Below are 13,695 nucleotides of genomic sequence, written 5' to 3' on the forward strand. Positions count from 1 at the left end.
GCCTTTGATTTCCTTTTGTTGTCTGATTGCTGATGCTAGAACTTCCAGCACTATGTTAAACAACAGCGGTGAGAGTGGGCATCCCTGTCGTGTTCCTGATCTCAGGGAAAAAGCTCTCAGTTTTTCCCCGTTGAGGATGATGTTAGCTGTGGGCTTTTCATAAATGGCTTTTATGATCTTTAAGTATGTTCCTTCTATCCCGACTTTCTCAAGGGTTTTTATTAAGAAAGGGTGCTGGATTTTGTCAAAGGCCTTTTCTGCATCGATTGACAGGATCATATGGTTTTTCTCTTTTTTTTTGTTAATGTGATGTATCACGTTGATTGATTTGCGAATGTTGAACCAGCCCTGCATCCCAGGAATGAATCCCACTTGATCATGGTGAATAATTCTTTTTATATGCCGTTGAATTCGATTTGCTAGTATCTTATTGAGAATTTTGGCATCCATATTCATCAGGGATATTGGCCTGTAGTTCTCTTTTTTTACTGGGTCTCTGTCTGGTTTAGGAATCAAAGTAATACTGGCTTCATAGAATGAGTCTGGAAGTTTTCCTTCCCTTTCTATTTCTTGGAATAGCTTGAGAAGGATAGGTATTATCTCTGCTTTAAACGTCTGGTAGAACTCCCCTGGGAAGCCATCTGGTCCTGGACTCTTATTTGTTGGGAGATTTTTGATAACCGATTCAATTTCTTCGCTGGTGATGGGTCTGTTCAAGCTTTCTATTTCCTCCTGATTGAGTTTTGGAAGAGTGTGGGTGTTCAGGAATTTGTCCATTTCTTCCAGGTTGTCCAATTTGTTGGCATATAATTTTTCATAGTATTCCCTGATAATTGTTTGTATCTCTGAGGGATTGGTTGTAATAATTCCATTTTCATTCATGATTTTATCTATTTGGGTCATCTCCCGTTTCTTTTTGAGAAGCCTGGCTAGAGGTTTGTCAATTTTGTTTATTTTTTCAAAAAACCAACTCTTGGTTTCGTTGATCTGCTCTACAGTTTTTTTAGATTCTATATTGTTTATTTCTGCTCTGATCTTTATTATTTCTCTTCTTCTGCTGGGTTTAGGCTGCCTTTGCTGTTCTGCTTCTATTTCCTTTAGGTGTGCTGTTAGATTTTGTATTTGGGATTTTTCTTGTTTCTTGAGATAGGCCTGGATTGCAATGTATTTTCCTCTCAGGACTGCCTTCGCTGCGTCCCAAAGCGTTTGGATTGTTGTATTTTCACTTTCGTTTGTTTCCATATATTTTTTAATTTCTTCTCTAATTGCCTGGTTGACCCACTCATTCGTTAGTAGGGTTTTCTTTAACCTCCATGCTTTTGGAGGTTTTCCAGACTTTTTTCTGTGGTTGATTTCAAGCTTCATAGCATTGTGGTCTGAAAGTATGCATGGTATGATTTCAATTCTTGTAAACTTATGAAGGGCTGTTTTGTGACCCAGTATATGATCTATCTTGGAGAATGTTCCATGTGCACTCGAGAAGAAAGTATATTCTGTTGCTTTGGGATGCAGAGTTCTAAATATATCTGTCAAGTCCATCTGGTCCAATGTCTCATTCAGGGCCCTTGTTTCTTTATTGACCGTGTGTCTGGATGATCTATCCATTTCTGTAAGTGGGGTGTTAAAGTCCCCTGCAATTACCACATTCTTATCAATAAGGTTGCTTGTGTTTATGAGTAATTGTTTTATATATTTGGGCGCTCCGGTATTCGGCGCATAGACATTTATAATTGTTAGCTCTTCCTGATGGATAGACCCTGTCACTATTATATAATGTCCTTCTTCATCTCTTGTTACAGCCTTTAATTGAAAGTCTAGTTTGTCTGATATAAGTATGGCTACTCCAGCTTTCTTTTGGCTTCCAGTAGCATGATAAATAGTTCTCCATCCCCTCACTCTCAATCTAAAGGTGTCCTCAGGTCTAAAATGAGTCTCTTGTAGACAGCAAATAGATGGGTCTTGTTTTTTTATCCATTCTGATACCCTATGTCTTTTGGTTGGCGCATTTAATCCATTTACATTCAGTGTTATTATAGAAAGATATGGGTTTAGAGTCATTGTGATGTCTGTATGTTTTATGCTTGTAGTGATGTCTCTGATACTTTGTCTCACAGGGTCCCCCTTAGGATCTCTTGTAGGGCTGGTTTAGTGGTGACAAATTCCTTCAGTTTTTGTTTGTTTGGGAAGACCTTTATCTCTCCTTCGATTCTAAATGACAGGCTTGCTGGATAAAGGATTCTCGGCTGCATATTTTTTCTGTCTAGCAAACTGAAAATCTTGTGCCAACTCTTTCTGGCCTGCCAAGTTTCAAAAGAGAGATCAGTCACGAGTCTTATAGGTCTCCCTTTATATGTGAGGGCACGTTTACCCCTTGCTGCTTTCAGAATTTTCTCTTTATCCTTGTATTTTGCCAGTTTCACTATGATATGTCGTGCAGAAGGTCGATTCAAGTTACGTCTGAAGGGAGTTCTCTGTGCCTCTTGGACTTCAATGCCTTTTTCCTTCCCCACTTCAGGGAAGTTCTCCGCTATGATTTCTTCAAGTACCCCTTCAGCACCTTTCCCTCTCTCTTCCTCCCCTGGGATACCAATGATGCGTATATTATTTCTTTTTAGTGTATCACTTAGTTCTCTAATTTTCCCCTCATACTCCTGGATTTTTTTATCTCTCTTTTTCTCAGCTTCCTCTTTTTCCATAACTTTATCTTCTAGTTCACCTATTCTCTCCTCTGCCTCTTCAATCCGAGCTGTGGTGGTTTCCATTTTGTTATGCATTTCATTTAAAGCGTTTTTCAGCTCCTCGTGACTGTTCCTTAGTCCCTTGATCTCTGTAGCAAGAGATTCTCTGCTGTCAGCTATACTGTTTTCAAGCCCAGCGATTAATTTTATGACTATTATTCTAAATTCACTTTCTGTTATATTATTTAAATCCTTTTTGATCAGCCCAACAATATTTTGTAAAGACAATTTATCACAACCAAGTGGGATTATCTCAGGAATGCAAAGTTGGTTTAACATTCAAAAATTAATGTAATTCACCATATCAGACTATAAAAGGAACACTACATGATCATTTCAGTAAATGGAGAAAAAGCATTTGACAAAATCCAAAATATATTTCTTTTAAACTCTAAGCAAATGAGGAAGATAAAGAAACTTCCTCAATCTGATAAAAGCCATCTACAAAAGCCTACAGTTAACATATTTAATGTTTCATCCCTAAGATCAGGAAAACAAAATGTACGTTCACCACTTACATTCAAATTTGTACTCAAGGTATTGGCCAGTTGTAATAAGGCAAGAAAAAGAAATAAAGGCATCCAGATTGGAAAGAAGAAGTGAAAGTGCTTTAATCAGAGTTAACATCCTCATTCACATTACAAAATCTAATGTAATCTAAAAAAATAAAAACAACAAAACGTACCAGAACAAGTTTAGCAATGCAGTAGGATATATAAGGCAATACAGTTCAATCAAAGCCTCAGTAAGTGTTTTTGTGGAAATTAACAATTTGTTTTAAAATTCATATGGGAATCCTGAGAAACTTAACAGAAACCCATGGGGGAGGGGAAGGAAGAAAAAAAAAAAGAGGTTAGAGTGGGAGAGAGCCAAAGCATAAGAGACTCATAAAAACTGAGAACAAACTGAGGGTTGATGGGGGGTGGGTGACGGGTATTGAGGAGGGCACCTTTTGGGATGAGCACTGGGTGTTGTATGGAAACCAACTGACAATAAATTTCATATATTGAAAAAAAAAAAAAGAAATGTTCCAAATTAGGTATTTTAGGAATGGTATAGGTTATTTTTTCAAAATATTCTTCCCGGTTTTAAAAAAAAATAAAATCTTTTGCATTAAAAAAATTAATTAATTAATTAATATAATAAAATAAAATTCATATGGGAATGTTAAGTTCCAAAAATAGTCAAAATGGAGAACTAAGTTTGAAGATTAACACTATCTCATTTTAAGATGTATTATAAAGTTACAGTAATCAAAACTGTACTGTATTGGCATTAAGACAGAAAACACACCAATGGAACAACGAATTTTTGACATAAGTGCAAAAATATTTAAGTCAAGAAAGGGTAGCCTTTTCAACAAATGGTACAGGAACAATTAAATATGCATATTCAAAAAATGAATTTTGATCTATACTTTGCTCCATATACAAAACTAACTCCAAACTCATGAGATCTAGGGGTGCCAGGGTGGCTCAGTCAGTTGAGACTCCTGATTTAGGCTCAGATCATGATCTCATGGTTCGTGAGCTCCAGCCCCACATCAGGCTCTATGCTCACAATGCAGAGCCTGCTTGGGATTCTCTCTCTCTCACCCTCTCTCTCTCTCTGTCCCCTCCCACTCATGCTGTCTCTCTCTCTCTAAAAATAAACTTAGGGGCACCTGAGTGGCTCAGCTGGCTGAGCATCCAACTTCAGCTCAGGTCATGATCTCGCGGTTTGTGAGTTCGAGCCCCGCGTCAGGGTCTGTGCTGACAGCTCAGAGCCTGGAGCCTACTTCGGATTCTGGGTCTCCCTCTCTCTCTGCCCCTCCCCTGCTCATGCTCTGTCTCTCTCTGTCTCAAAAATAAATAAAACATCTAAAAATAAACAGGGATCAGACCTAAACAAAACTTTATAAAAAAAACTTCTGTAAAAAAAATACAGGCATCAAGCTATGTGACCTTGAGTCATCAAAAGGACAATCCATAAAAGAACAATTTCAAACTGGACAATCAAAATTTACAACTTCATCAAAATTTACAACAAAAGATACTGTTAAGAGAATAAGCCACAGACTAGGAAAAAATATTTCAAAACATATTATGTGAAAAGAATTCATATTCCAAATGTTCAAGGAACTCTTAAAATACAATAATAAGAAAGCAAACAACCTAATTTTAACAGGCAAAAAATTCAAACAGACATTTTATCAAAGAAGATACATCAATGGCAAATAAGCACATAAAAAGATGTTCAACAACATTAGGAAATGCAGATTAAAACTACAAGATACCAGGGGCCTAGGTGGCTTAGTCAGTTGAGCGTCCAACTTTGATTTCAGCTTGGGTCATGATCTCAGTGGTTCGTGGGTTCGAGCCCTGTGTCAGCCTCTGTGCTGAGAAGGGATTCTCTGCCTCTCTCTCTCTGCCCCTCCCCTGCAAGTGCTGTCTCGGTCTCTCTCAAAAATAAACTTCAAAACAACACAAAAAAAACTACAAGATACCAGTATATGTTAGCTAAAATTAAAGACTATACCAAGTATTGGCAAGGATGTAGAGGAACTGAAATTTTCATATACTGTTGGTGGGAATGTGAAAAAGTATAGGCCCTTTGGAAATAGTTTGGCAGTTAAATGTTCACCTATCATATAAACCAGCCATTCCAATTCTAGGTATTTGCTCAGGAAAAATGAAGCATTCGTCTATCTGTACAAAGGTTTGCATACAAATATTTACAACATTTCATAATAAAGAGTGAATAAACTAGCATATATCCATACTATACAATACCACTAAGCAAGTAAAAAAATGAACTATTCACACACACTACAACATGGATGAATCTCAAAATAACCATGCTGAGTAAAATACACCAATAAAAAAAGTGCATACTCTATTATTCCATTTCTATAAAATTCTAGAAAATGCAAACTAATCTACATAACTGTAAGAGATCAATGGCTGCCTGGGGATGCAAAGGAGAATAATGGATATGTTTGTTTTCTTGCCTTTGGTGATTATTTCACAGATATATACATATGTCAAAACCAATCAAACTGCACACAAATATGTGTAGTTTATATGTCAATTATATATGAAAAAAAGCTGTTAGAAGTTATGTTCTTACTCTTAAAGGCAATGGTAGTATACATCTTGACTGAACACAAAAGGGGGCTCTTCCAATGATTCTTTTGTATCTGAAGCCCAAAATAGATTCTGATAATAATATAGTGAAGGGACACACAGGGTCCAGAGTATACATTGCTAACAAATGACTATTCTATTTCATGCCCATTAAGAGAAAAAGATACTGCCTTCTATGAAAAAACTGAATGAAGAGATTTCCTACTCTAAACCATAAATCAACCATCCACCCTAAATTAAATTACTTTACAAATTAACCAAAGGGGCTACTTATAGAGTTTAAATCAAAGATGGCAGTTTTGGGGCACCTGGATGGTTCAGTTGGTTAAGCATCTAACTGTTGATCTTGGCTCAGGTCATGATCTCACAGTTCGAGAGTTCGAGCCCCGTGCTGGGCTCTATGCTGACAGCATGAGCTTGTTTGGGATATGGTCTCTTCCTCTTTTTGCTCCTTCCCTGCTTACACACACACACACACACACACACACACACACACACACACACACACTCTCTCTCTCTCTCTCTCTCTCTCTCTCAAAATAAACTTTAAAAAAATAAAAATGGTAGTCTTATTTGCCTTAACAAAATTCTAAAATTCATTAACAATTTAGGGAATTTGCTATATTAACAAAAAACATCTCTAAAGCTATCTGAGCAAGGAGGAAATTTTAATACAACTTTAGTTTTAAGACCAACTCCTCCAAAAAAGACGTGAATACTTTTGTTAAGTAATTTTGACAAACAAGGAGCCAAAGACTAGAAAATACACATTCTAAAAAAAGTAAATTTTGATTATGGCATATATACATAAATGAATGGCTGAGTTCATATAACTGCAGAGAGAGAAAAGCCAAGCAACCTCACTCACCTATTTTGTTCCTCCAGTTTAGCCAGGAGTTCTAAGTCGTCTGGACTCAACTGTGAAGGGGAAGATGGTGAAAGGGCTGGCGTGGATAGTGTGGTAGATGAGGATGTAGTGTGTAATGAGGCAGATGGACTTGCCACCTGACTGGCCATCTGACTGACTGTATGTGATACTGTGTTCTTCACCCATGAGAGAGTAGAACTCAGCTTTTCTGCAACCTTGTCTGTCGCCACCTACAAATAAAAATTAAAGTTGAAAATATTTTAGTTTTACTACATTTATTACGAAGAACTTGGTAACCCTGTTAAGTTTTACTTAATAACCACCATCACAATATTTTCTTTGAGGTGATAAAGGTAAAACCTACTTTACCAATGATTAGCCTAACATTAGCTTTTGGGAAATATTTATTTCAATTCTGCAATGTGAACAAACTAGAACAGTGTTTTCCAAACTACAGGTTGAAACTCATCAGGGAGTAATATAATCTACATGAGAAATAAAACCAGCATTTTTGAAAAATGAGAAAGAACAGGGGCACCTGAGTGGCTCAGTCAGTTAAACATCTGACTGATTTCAGCTGAAATCAGTTGATTTCAGCTCAGGTCACGATCTTGTAGTTGTGAGATCAAGCCCCGTGTCAGGTTCTGTGCTGGGTGTGGAGCCTGCCTAAGATTCTCTCACCCCTTCCCTCTGCCAATACCCTGCTAATGTGCAAGCACTCTCTCTCACAAAAAAAAAAAAAAAAAAAAAAAGAAGGAAAATAACAAAAAATATCAGTGTCAATATATACTGTCTTATGAAATTGTTTCAGTTACATGTGTGTATTAAAACTACATACTACATGTAGATATAATTCATGAGCGTACTGAGTTGGGATATAAAACGTATTCTGTAGGGACACCTGGGTGGCTCAACTGGTTGAGCGTCTCACTCTTGATTTCAGCTCAGGTAATGATCCCCAGGTCGTGGGATCGAGCCTTGCACAGGGCTCCACATTGAGCCTGCAGCCTACTTGAGATTCTCTGCTCTCTCCCTCTGCTGCCCCCCCCACCCCAATTTAAAAAAAAAATGTATTCTGTAGTCAAAATCATTTGAAAGCCAAGGATTAAAATATGTCCATTTGGTGATAAGGATAGGAGAATGCTGTAACATTACTAATAATTCAATAAAAACTGGGTTTGCTTAGCATAAGACATAATGAGACTCATGACATCTGTCTTCAAACAACAACAGAGTATTTTTAAAAAAGAGAGACTTTTTCTAGAGAACAAAATTATGATAAATGGTTGAGTTAGCAGAGTGGGAAAGATGCAAGACACAATTTTCACATAGTTGGAACTACTCAGAAATAAAATGGCATGCCTAGAAAAGAGGAGACATTCCCATCACTGGCTAAAATAAAGCAGTAGTTATTAACAGCCAAACATCACAAGTTTAAGATAACTTTCTAAGTAAGCAACCAGAACTTAAAAAGCCCTTAAGATCTCAATCTCTCTTTACCCAAAGGATACAAAAATGCTGATTCAAAGGGGCACACAGACCCCAATGTTTATAGCAGCACTATCAACAACAGCCAAAGCATGGAAAGAGTCCAAATGTCCATTGACTGATGAATGGATAAAGAAGATGAGTTATATAGAGAGAGAGTGGAATATTTCTTGATGATCAAAAAGAATGAAATACTGGGACAGGCAGCTGCCGCGATGGACGTGTTCCTCACGATCATTTGCCACAAGACCACCATCTTCACGGACGCCAAGGAGTCGAGTACCATGTTTGAGCTGAACCGCACCGTCGAGGGCATCCTCAAGCAGCCGCCCGGTGAGCAGCAGCTGTACAAGGATGACCAACTTCTGGATGATGGCAAGACACTGGGAGAGTGCGACTTCACCAGTCAGACGGCAGGGCCACAGGCCCCAGCCACCGTGGGGCTGGCCTTCCGGGCAGATGAAGCTTTCAAGGCCCTGCGCATGGAGCCCTTCTCCAGTCCACCCGAGCTGCCCGATGTAATGAAGCCACAGGACTCAGGAAGCAGCGCCAACAAACAAGTGGTGCAGTGAGAAGGCCCCGAGCCCATCCCCAGTGCCCCCCCCACCAATAAAAGAGATTTGGGTGTCAAAAAAAAAAAGAATGAAATATTGTCATTTGCAACATGACATTTGCAACATGTGGATGGAACTAGAATGTATTATGCTAAGTGAAATAAGTCAGAGAAAGAAAAATAGCACATGATTTCATTCATATGTGGAATTTAAGAAACATAACTGATGAACATAGGGTAAGGGAAGGAAAAATAAGATAAAAACAGAGAAGGAAGCTAACCAGAAGAGACTCTTAAATACAGAGAACTGACGGTTGCTAGAAGGGTACTGAGTAGGTGATAGGTATTAAAGAGAGCACTTGTTGGGATGAGCACTGGGTATTATTGTAAATCATGAATCACTAAATTCTACTCCTGAAACCATTATTACACTATATGTTAACTAACTTGGATTTAAATAAAATTTAAAAAAAAGAAATAGCAAGTGTTGGCAAGGATGTGGAGGGAAAAGAACCCTTGTATGCGGCTGGCAGAAATGTAAATCAGTGCAGCCACTGTGGAAAGCACTATGGAGGTTCCTCAAAAAATTAAAAACAGAAACACCAAATGATGCAGAATCCCACTTCTAGGCACATAACCAAAGAAAATTAAAACAGGAGGGGCGCCTGGGTGGCTCAGTCGGTTAAGCATCTGACTTCAGCTCAGGTCATGATCTCACCACTCGTGAGTTCAAGCCCTGCATCAGGCTCTATACTGACAGCTCAGAGCCTGGAGCCTGCTTCAGATTCTGTGTCTCCCTCCCTCTCTGCCCCTCTCCCACTCATACTCTGTCTCTTTCTCTCACAAATAAGTAAACATTAAAAAATATATACTTAAAAAAATTAAAATATTTAGAAAATTAAAATGGGATAAAAATATAGATGTAAAAAAACTACCTCTGATATTCAGTGCATTACACATATGTCCACATATTCATAAATCATGCCCAACTCCTAAGCAGATTCAGCTGCAAAATAAAATACATAAATAATATTCAAACATGCCATTACTTCACTAATGAAAAACAATGTAAATAAAAGCCATATTTGAATACCTATGTAACACTAAACATTCTTAATGACATGAGTTTACAAAATAAGGTCTAATAGGCTTTTTAAGGGACTGTATTTTCTAAAAACTATCATAAAAAGAACTGCTTGATTATGAAGTACTTAGACATATAAAAGCTAAAAAACTATGAAGTGCTTTTATGTGCTCTGACAAGATCTTAAATTTTATAACTAAATGGCTAGAGCACTGCCAATTATTTTCGGAATCAGCATATTCTCATCTAATCTTAGTTATATATAGCAATTCATACACACAGAAATTAAAACACCAAGACATAGGGGCACCTGGGTGGCTCAGTCGGTTGGCATCTGACTTTGGCTCAGGTCATGATCTCACAGTTTGTGAGTTCATGCCCTGCGTCGGGCTCTGGGCTGACAGCCTGGAGCCTGCTTGAGATTCTGTGTCTCCCTCTCTCTCTGCCCCTCCCCCATTCATGCTCTGTCTCTGTCTCAAAAATAAAAATAAACATTAAAAAAAAAAAAAAGACACCAAGACATAAATTCTACCCAGATTATTTTAGCAAATACTATTCTCTTCATAGGTTGTCCAAGGGTTTTCTTACCAGAATACACAGATAACTCTCTTTCTACCCCTCTGCCCCCATTTCCTCCACCACAACCCAGCAGGAAAATTTGATGTAAGGAAAAGATAAAATGGAAAAGGGATTCTAAGGTCATAGTTAAGCAACTCAATATGACACTGGAACTTCTAAGACAAAGATTTGATTACAAGTGCTGAAAAGGGCCAAAGTTTTATTAACCTAAGAACACTTGTCTGGGAATGCAAGCTGGTGCAGCCACTCTGGAAAACAGTATGGAGGTTCCTCAAAAAACTAAAAATAGAACTACCCTATGACCCAGCAATTGCACTACTAGGCATTTATCCAAGGGATACAGGTGTGCTGTTTCGAAGGGATACATGCACTCTCATTTTTATAACAGCACTATCAACAATAGCCAAAGTATGGAAAGAGCCCCAATGTCCATCAATGGATGAATGGATAAAGAAGATGTGGTATATATATATATACACACAACGGAGTATTACTCGGCAATCAAAAAGAATGAAATCTTACCATTTGCAACTACGTGGATGGAACTGGAGGGTATTATGCTAAGTGAAATTAGTCAGAGAAAGACAAAAATGATATGACTTCACTCATATGAGGACTTCAAGAGACAAAACAGATGAACATAAGGGAAGGGAAACAAAAATAATATAAAAACAGGGAGGGAGACAAAACAAAAGAGACTCATAAATATATGGAGAACAAACTGAGGGTTACAGGAGGGGTTGTGGGAGGGAGGATGGGCTAAATGGGTAAGGGGCACTAAGGAATCTACTCCTGAAATCATTGTTTCACTATATGCTAACTAATTTGGATATAAGTTTTAAAAAATAAAAAATAAAATTAAAAAAAATAAAAATAATAATAGGGGGGGAAAAGAATACTTGTCATTTTCAGTAACTCATTTTAGAACTTACTTATCTTAGAAACAGTATTATAGAAGGGATAAGGGGACACTTTCTGTTGAGGGAAGAATCCCCAATAAAGACAAGAAGGATACAGTAGGGGACCCAAGGAAAAGAAGCACAGGGCAGATCATTTAGGTTTCCAGGCAAAAGAGGTCCTTGACAGTGCATGGACCAGTGCACAGGTTCTCAACCCAAAAAGCCAGACAGGAACCAAAGACTAATTTAGCCAGTCTTCCTTTAAAAGGTCAGAGCCGTCCATGGTAGGTAACAAGATAACCTACTATAATTTGTAATCCTACTGATTTTTTCTACATAAATACAACTACAAATTCAGTTGTAAAGATGGCACTAATTTGTATCTCTAAATCACAGTAATCAGAAAACCTGACATAAAATTTACAGAAAAATGTTAACCTTTAATGATACCAACCATTAATTTCAAATATACTTATAACATTCAAAAATTAATACTTCACATTTTCATTATATAAAAGTTCTCTACCAGAGTTAATTGTAGAAAAGGCAAAAGATTCCTATTTTTTGCTTTCATTTATTAAAACAAATAAATTTACCATACCCCTTCTGCATACTGTAGCAACAGGCTTCCATTTAAAAAGTTTGGAATAAAAATAAAAAATAAAAAATAAAAAAATAAAAAATAAAAAGTTTGTAATAACCAAGAGCACAATCCTGACATCCTTTCAACCTTGCTGAAATTCAGCTAAAATGAGATTCAATCTAGAACTACTGAAGGCTCAACAACTCATCTTCAAATGTTAAATACTTAAATATAACTGGAGTATTTAATTGCAGTTGTACTTTGATAAAGTTTCATACTCATGGTTCCAGAAATTCCATAGGGCTCATTTTTCATATATCATCATGTTCTATTTTTCTTTTAACTCTACAGTACTTTTCTTTTTTTTTTTAATTTTTTTTTTCAACGTTTATTTATTTTTGGGACAGAGAGAGACAGAGCATGAACGGGGGAGGGGCAGAGAGAGAGGGAGACACAGAATCAGAAACAGGCTCCAGGCTCCAGGCTCTGAGCCATCAGCCCAGAGCCCGACGCGGGGCTCGAACTCACGGACCGCGAGATCGTGACCTGGCTGAAGTCGGACGCTTAACCGACTGCGCCACCCAGGCGCCCCTACAGTACTTTTCTAAATCTCTACCCTACCACCTCTAAATCTCCTTCCCTCATCCTATGGTAAACTGAGGTCATGAACACCTAATAAATCTGACAATGCCATTACATCACAAAGTTCCTGTCTACCTCATAGAGGAGTTAAGCACTTACTTTTAAATATGAACATATTTTGAAAAGGTTAAAACCATCATTATAAACGTTTAGTAATCAGGCACAAATGACCACATATTGTAGGATTCCATTTAGATAAAATGTCCAGAATAGGCAAATTCAGAGACATAAAGTATATCAGTGGCTTCAAGGGGCTAGGAGAATGACATAGGATTTATTTTTGGAAAGACAAAATGCTCTGGGATTCTACTGTGGTGATGGTTACACAACCGTGTGAATACACTAAATGCCACTGAACTGCACACTTTAAATGAGTGGATTTATAGTATGTGAATTATATCTCAGTTTTAAAAGGGCTTAGTAAATCTCAGAAAACTACATAACATATGATTCCAACCATACAAAAAAAGGCAAAATGATGGGGACAGTAAAAAGATCAGTAGTTGTTAAGGTTTGGGGAGGGACGAACAGGCAAAGAGCACAGAGGATTTTTAAGGTGGTAAAAATACTCTGTATAATACCATCATGATGGATATTTGTCATTACACACTTGATCAAATCCATACAATGCACAACACTAAGAGTGAACTCTAATGTAAACTACGGACTTTGGGTGATTATGATGTGTCAATGTAGGAACATGACACATAAACCACTCTGTTGGGGAAGGCTGATAAAGGGGGAAGCCAAGCGTGTTGGAGGGCAGAAAGTGTACGGGAAATCTCTGTACTTTCCACTCAATTTTGCTGTGAATCTAAAACTGTTCTTAAAGAAAAAGTAAAATCTTAATAATAAAGTTTAGTAGGAATCTTATAGATTACTAAAATATTTGAATAGTATATCCCATGAAAAACAATCATGGTTCCTCTATTGCTCTGTATTTTATTAGAAGTTATAAGGACACTCTTGAGGAACCTGGATGGCTGAGTCGGTGAAGTGTCCGACTGTGGCTCAGGTCATGATCTCGCAGTTCGTGGGTTCAAGTCTCGCGTGGGGTTCTGCGCTGGTGGTATGGAGTCTGCTTGGGATTTTCTCCCTCTCTGCCCCTCCCCTGCTTTGTGCAAAATAAATAAAAA

At 37.7% G+C, this 13,695-nt stretch overlaps 2 protein-coding genes across 7 annotated transcripts in view; one reads left to right on the forward strand and one right to left on the reverse strand.

The window, feature by feature from the left end:
- The window catches only part of EVI5 (ecotropic viral integration site 5), a 248,898-nt gene that overhangs the window by 182,744 nt on the left and 52,459 nt on the right, over nucleotides 1–13,695 (reverse strand). For 4 of the 6 annotated variants that reach the window (XM_040470985.1, XM_040470986.1, XM_040470984.1 and 1 more), the window contains one exon: nucleotides 6,732–6,961. In XM_040470985.1, coding sequence (XP_040326919.1) covers nucleotides 6,732–6,880 — 149 coding nt within the window. In that variant the 5' untranslated portion in view covers nucleotides 6,881–6,961. Of the gene's footprint in view, nucleotides 1–6,731; nucleotides 6,962–9,707; nucleotides 9,779–13,695 lie in introns of all 6 variants that reach the window. The other 2 variants (XM_040470988.1, XM_040470987.1) reach the window with 1 other exon arrangement.
- Nucleotides 8,405–8,806, forward strand: LOC121027481 (elongin-B-like). Its single transcript, XM_040470990.1, has one exon. It carries the CDS (start codon nucleotides 8,435–8,437, stop codon nucleotides 8,789–8,791), a length of 357 nt encoding a protein of 118 aa, XP_040326924.1. The 5' UTR covers nucleotides 8,405–8,434; the 3' UTR covers nucleotides 8,792–8,806.

The sequence above is a fragment of the Herpailurus yagouaroundi genome, unplaced genomic scaffold (assembly GCF_014898765.1).
Source record: "Herpailurus yagouaroundi ecotype Mexico unplaced genomic scaffold, PumYag 77, whole genome shotgun sequence".
Classification (NCBI taxonomy): domain Eukaryota; kingdom Metazoa; phylum Chordata; class Mammalia; order Carnivora; family Felidae; genus Herpailurus; species Herpailurus yagouaroundi.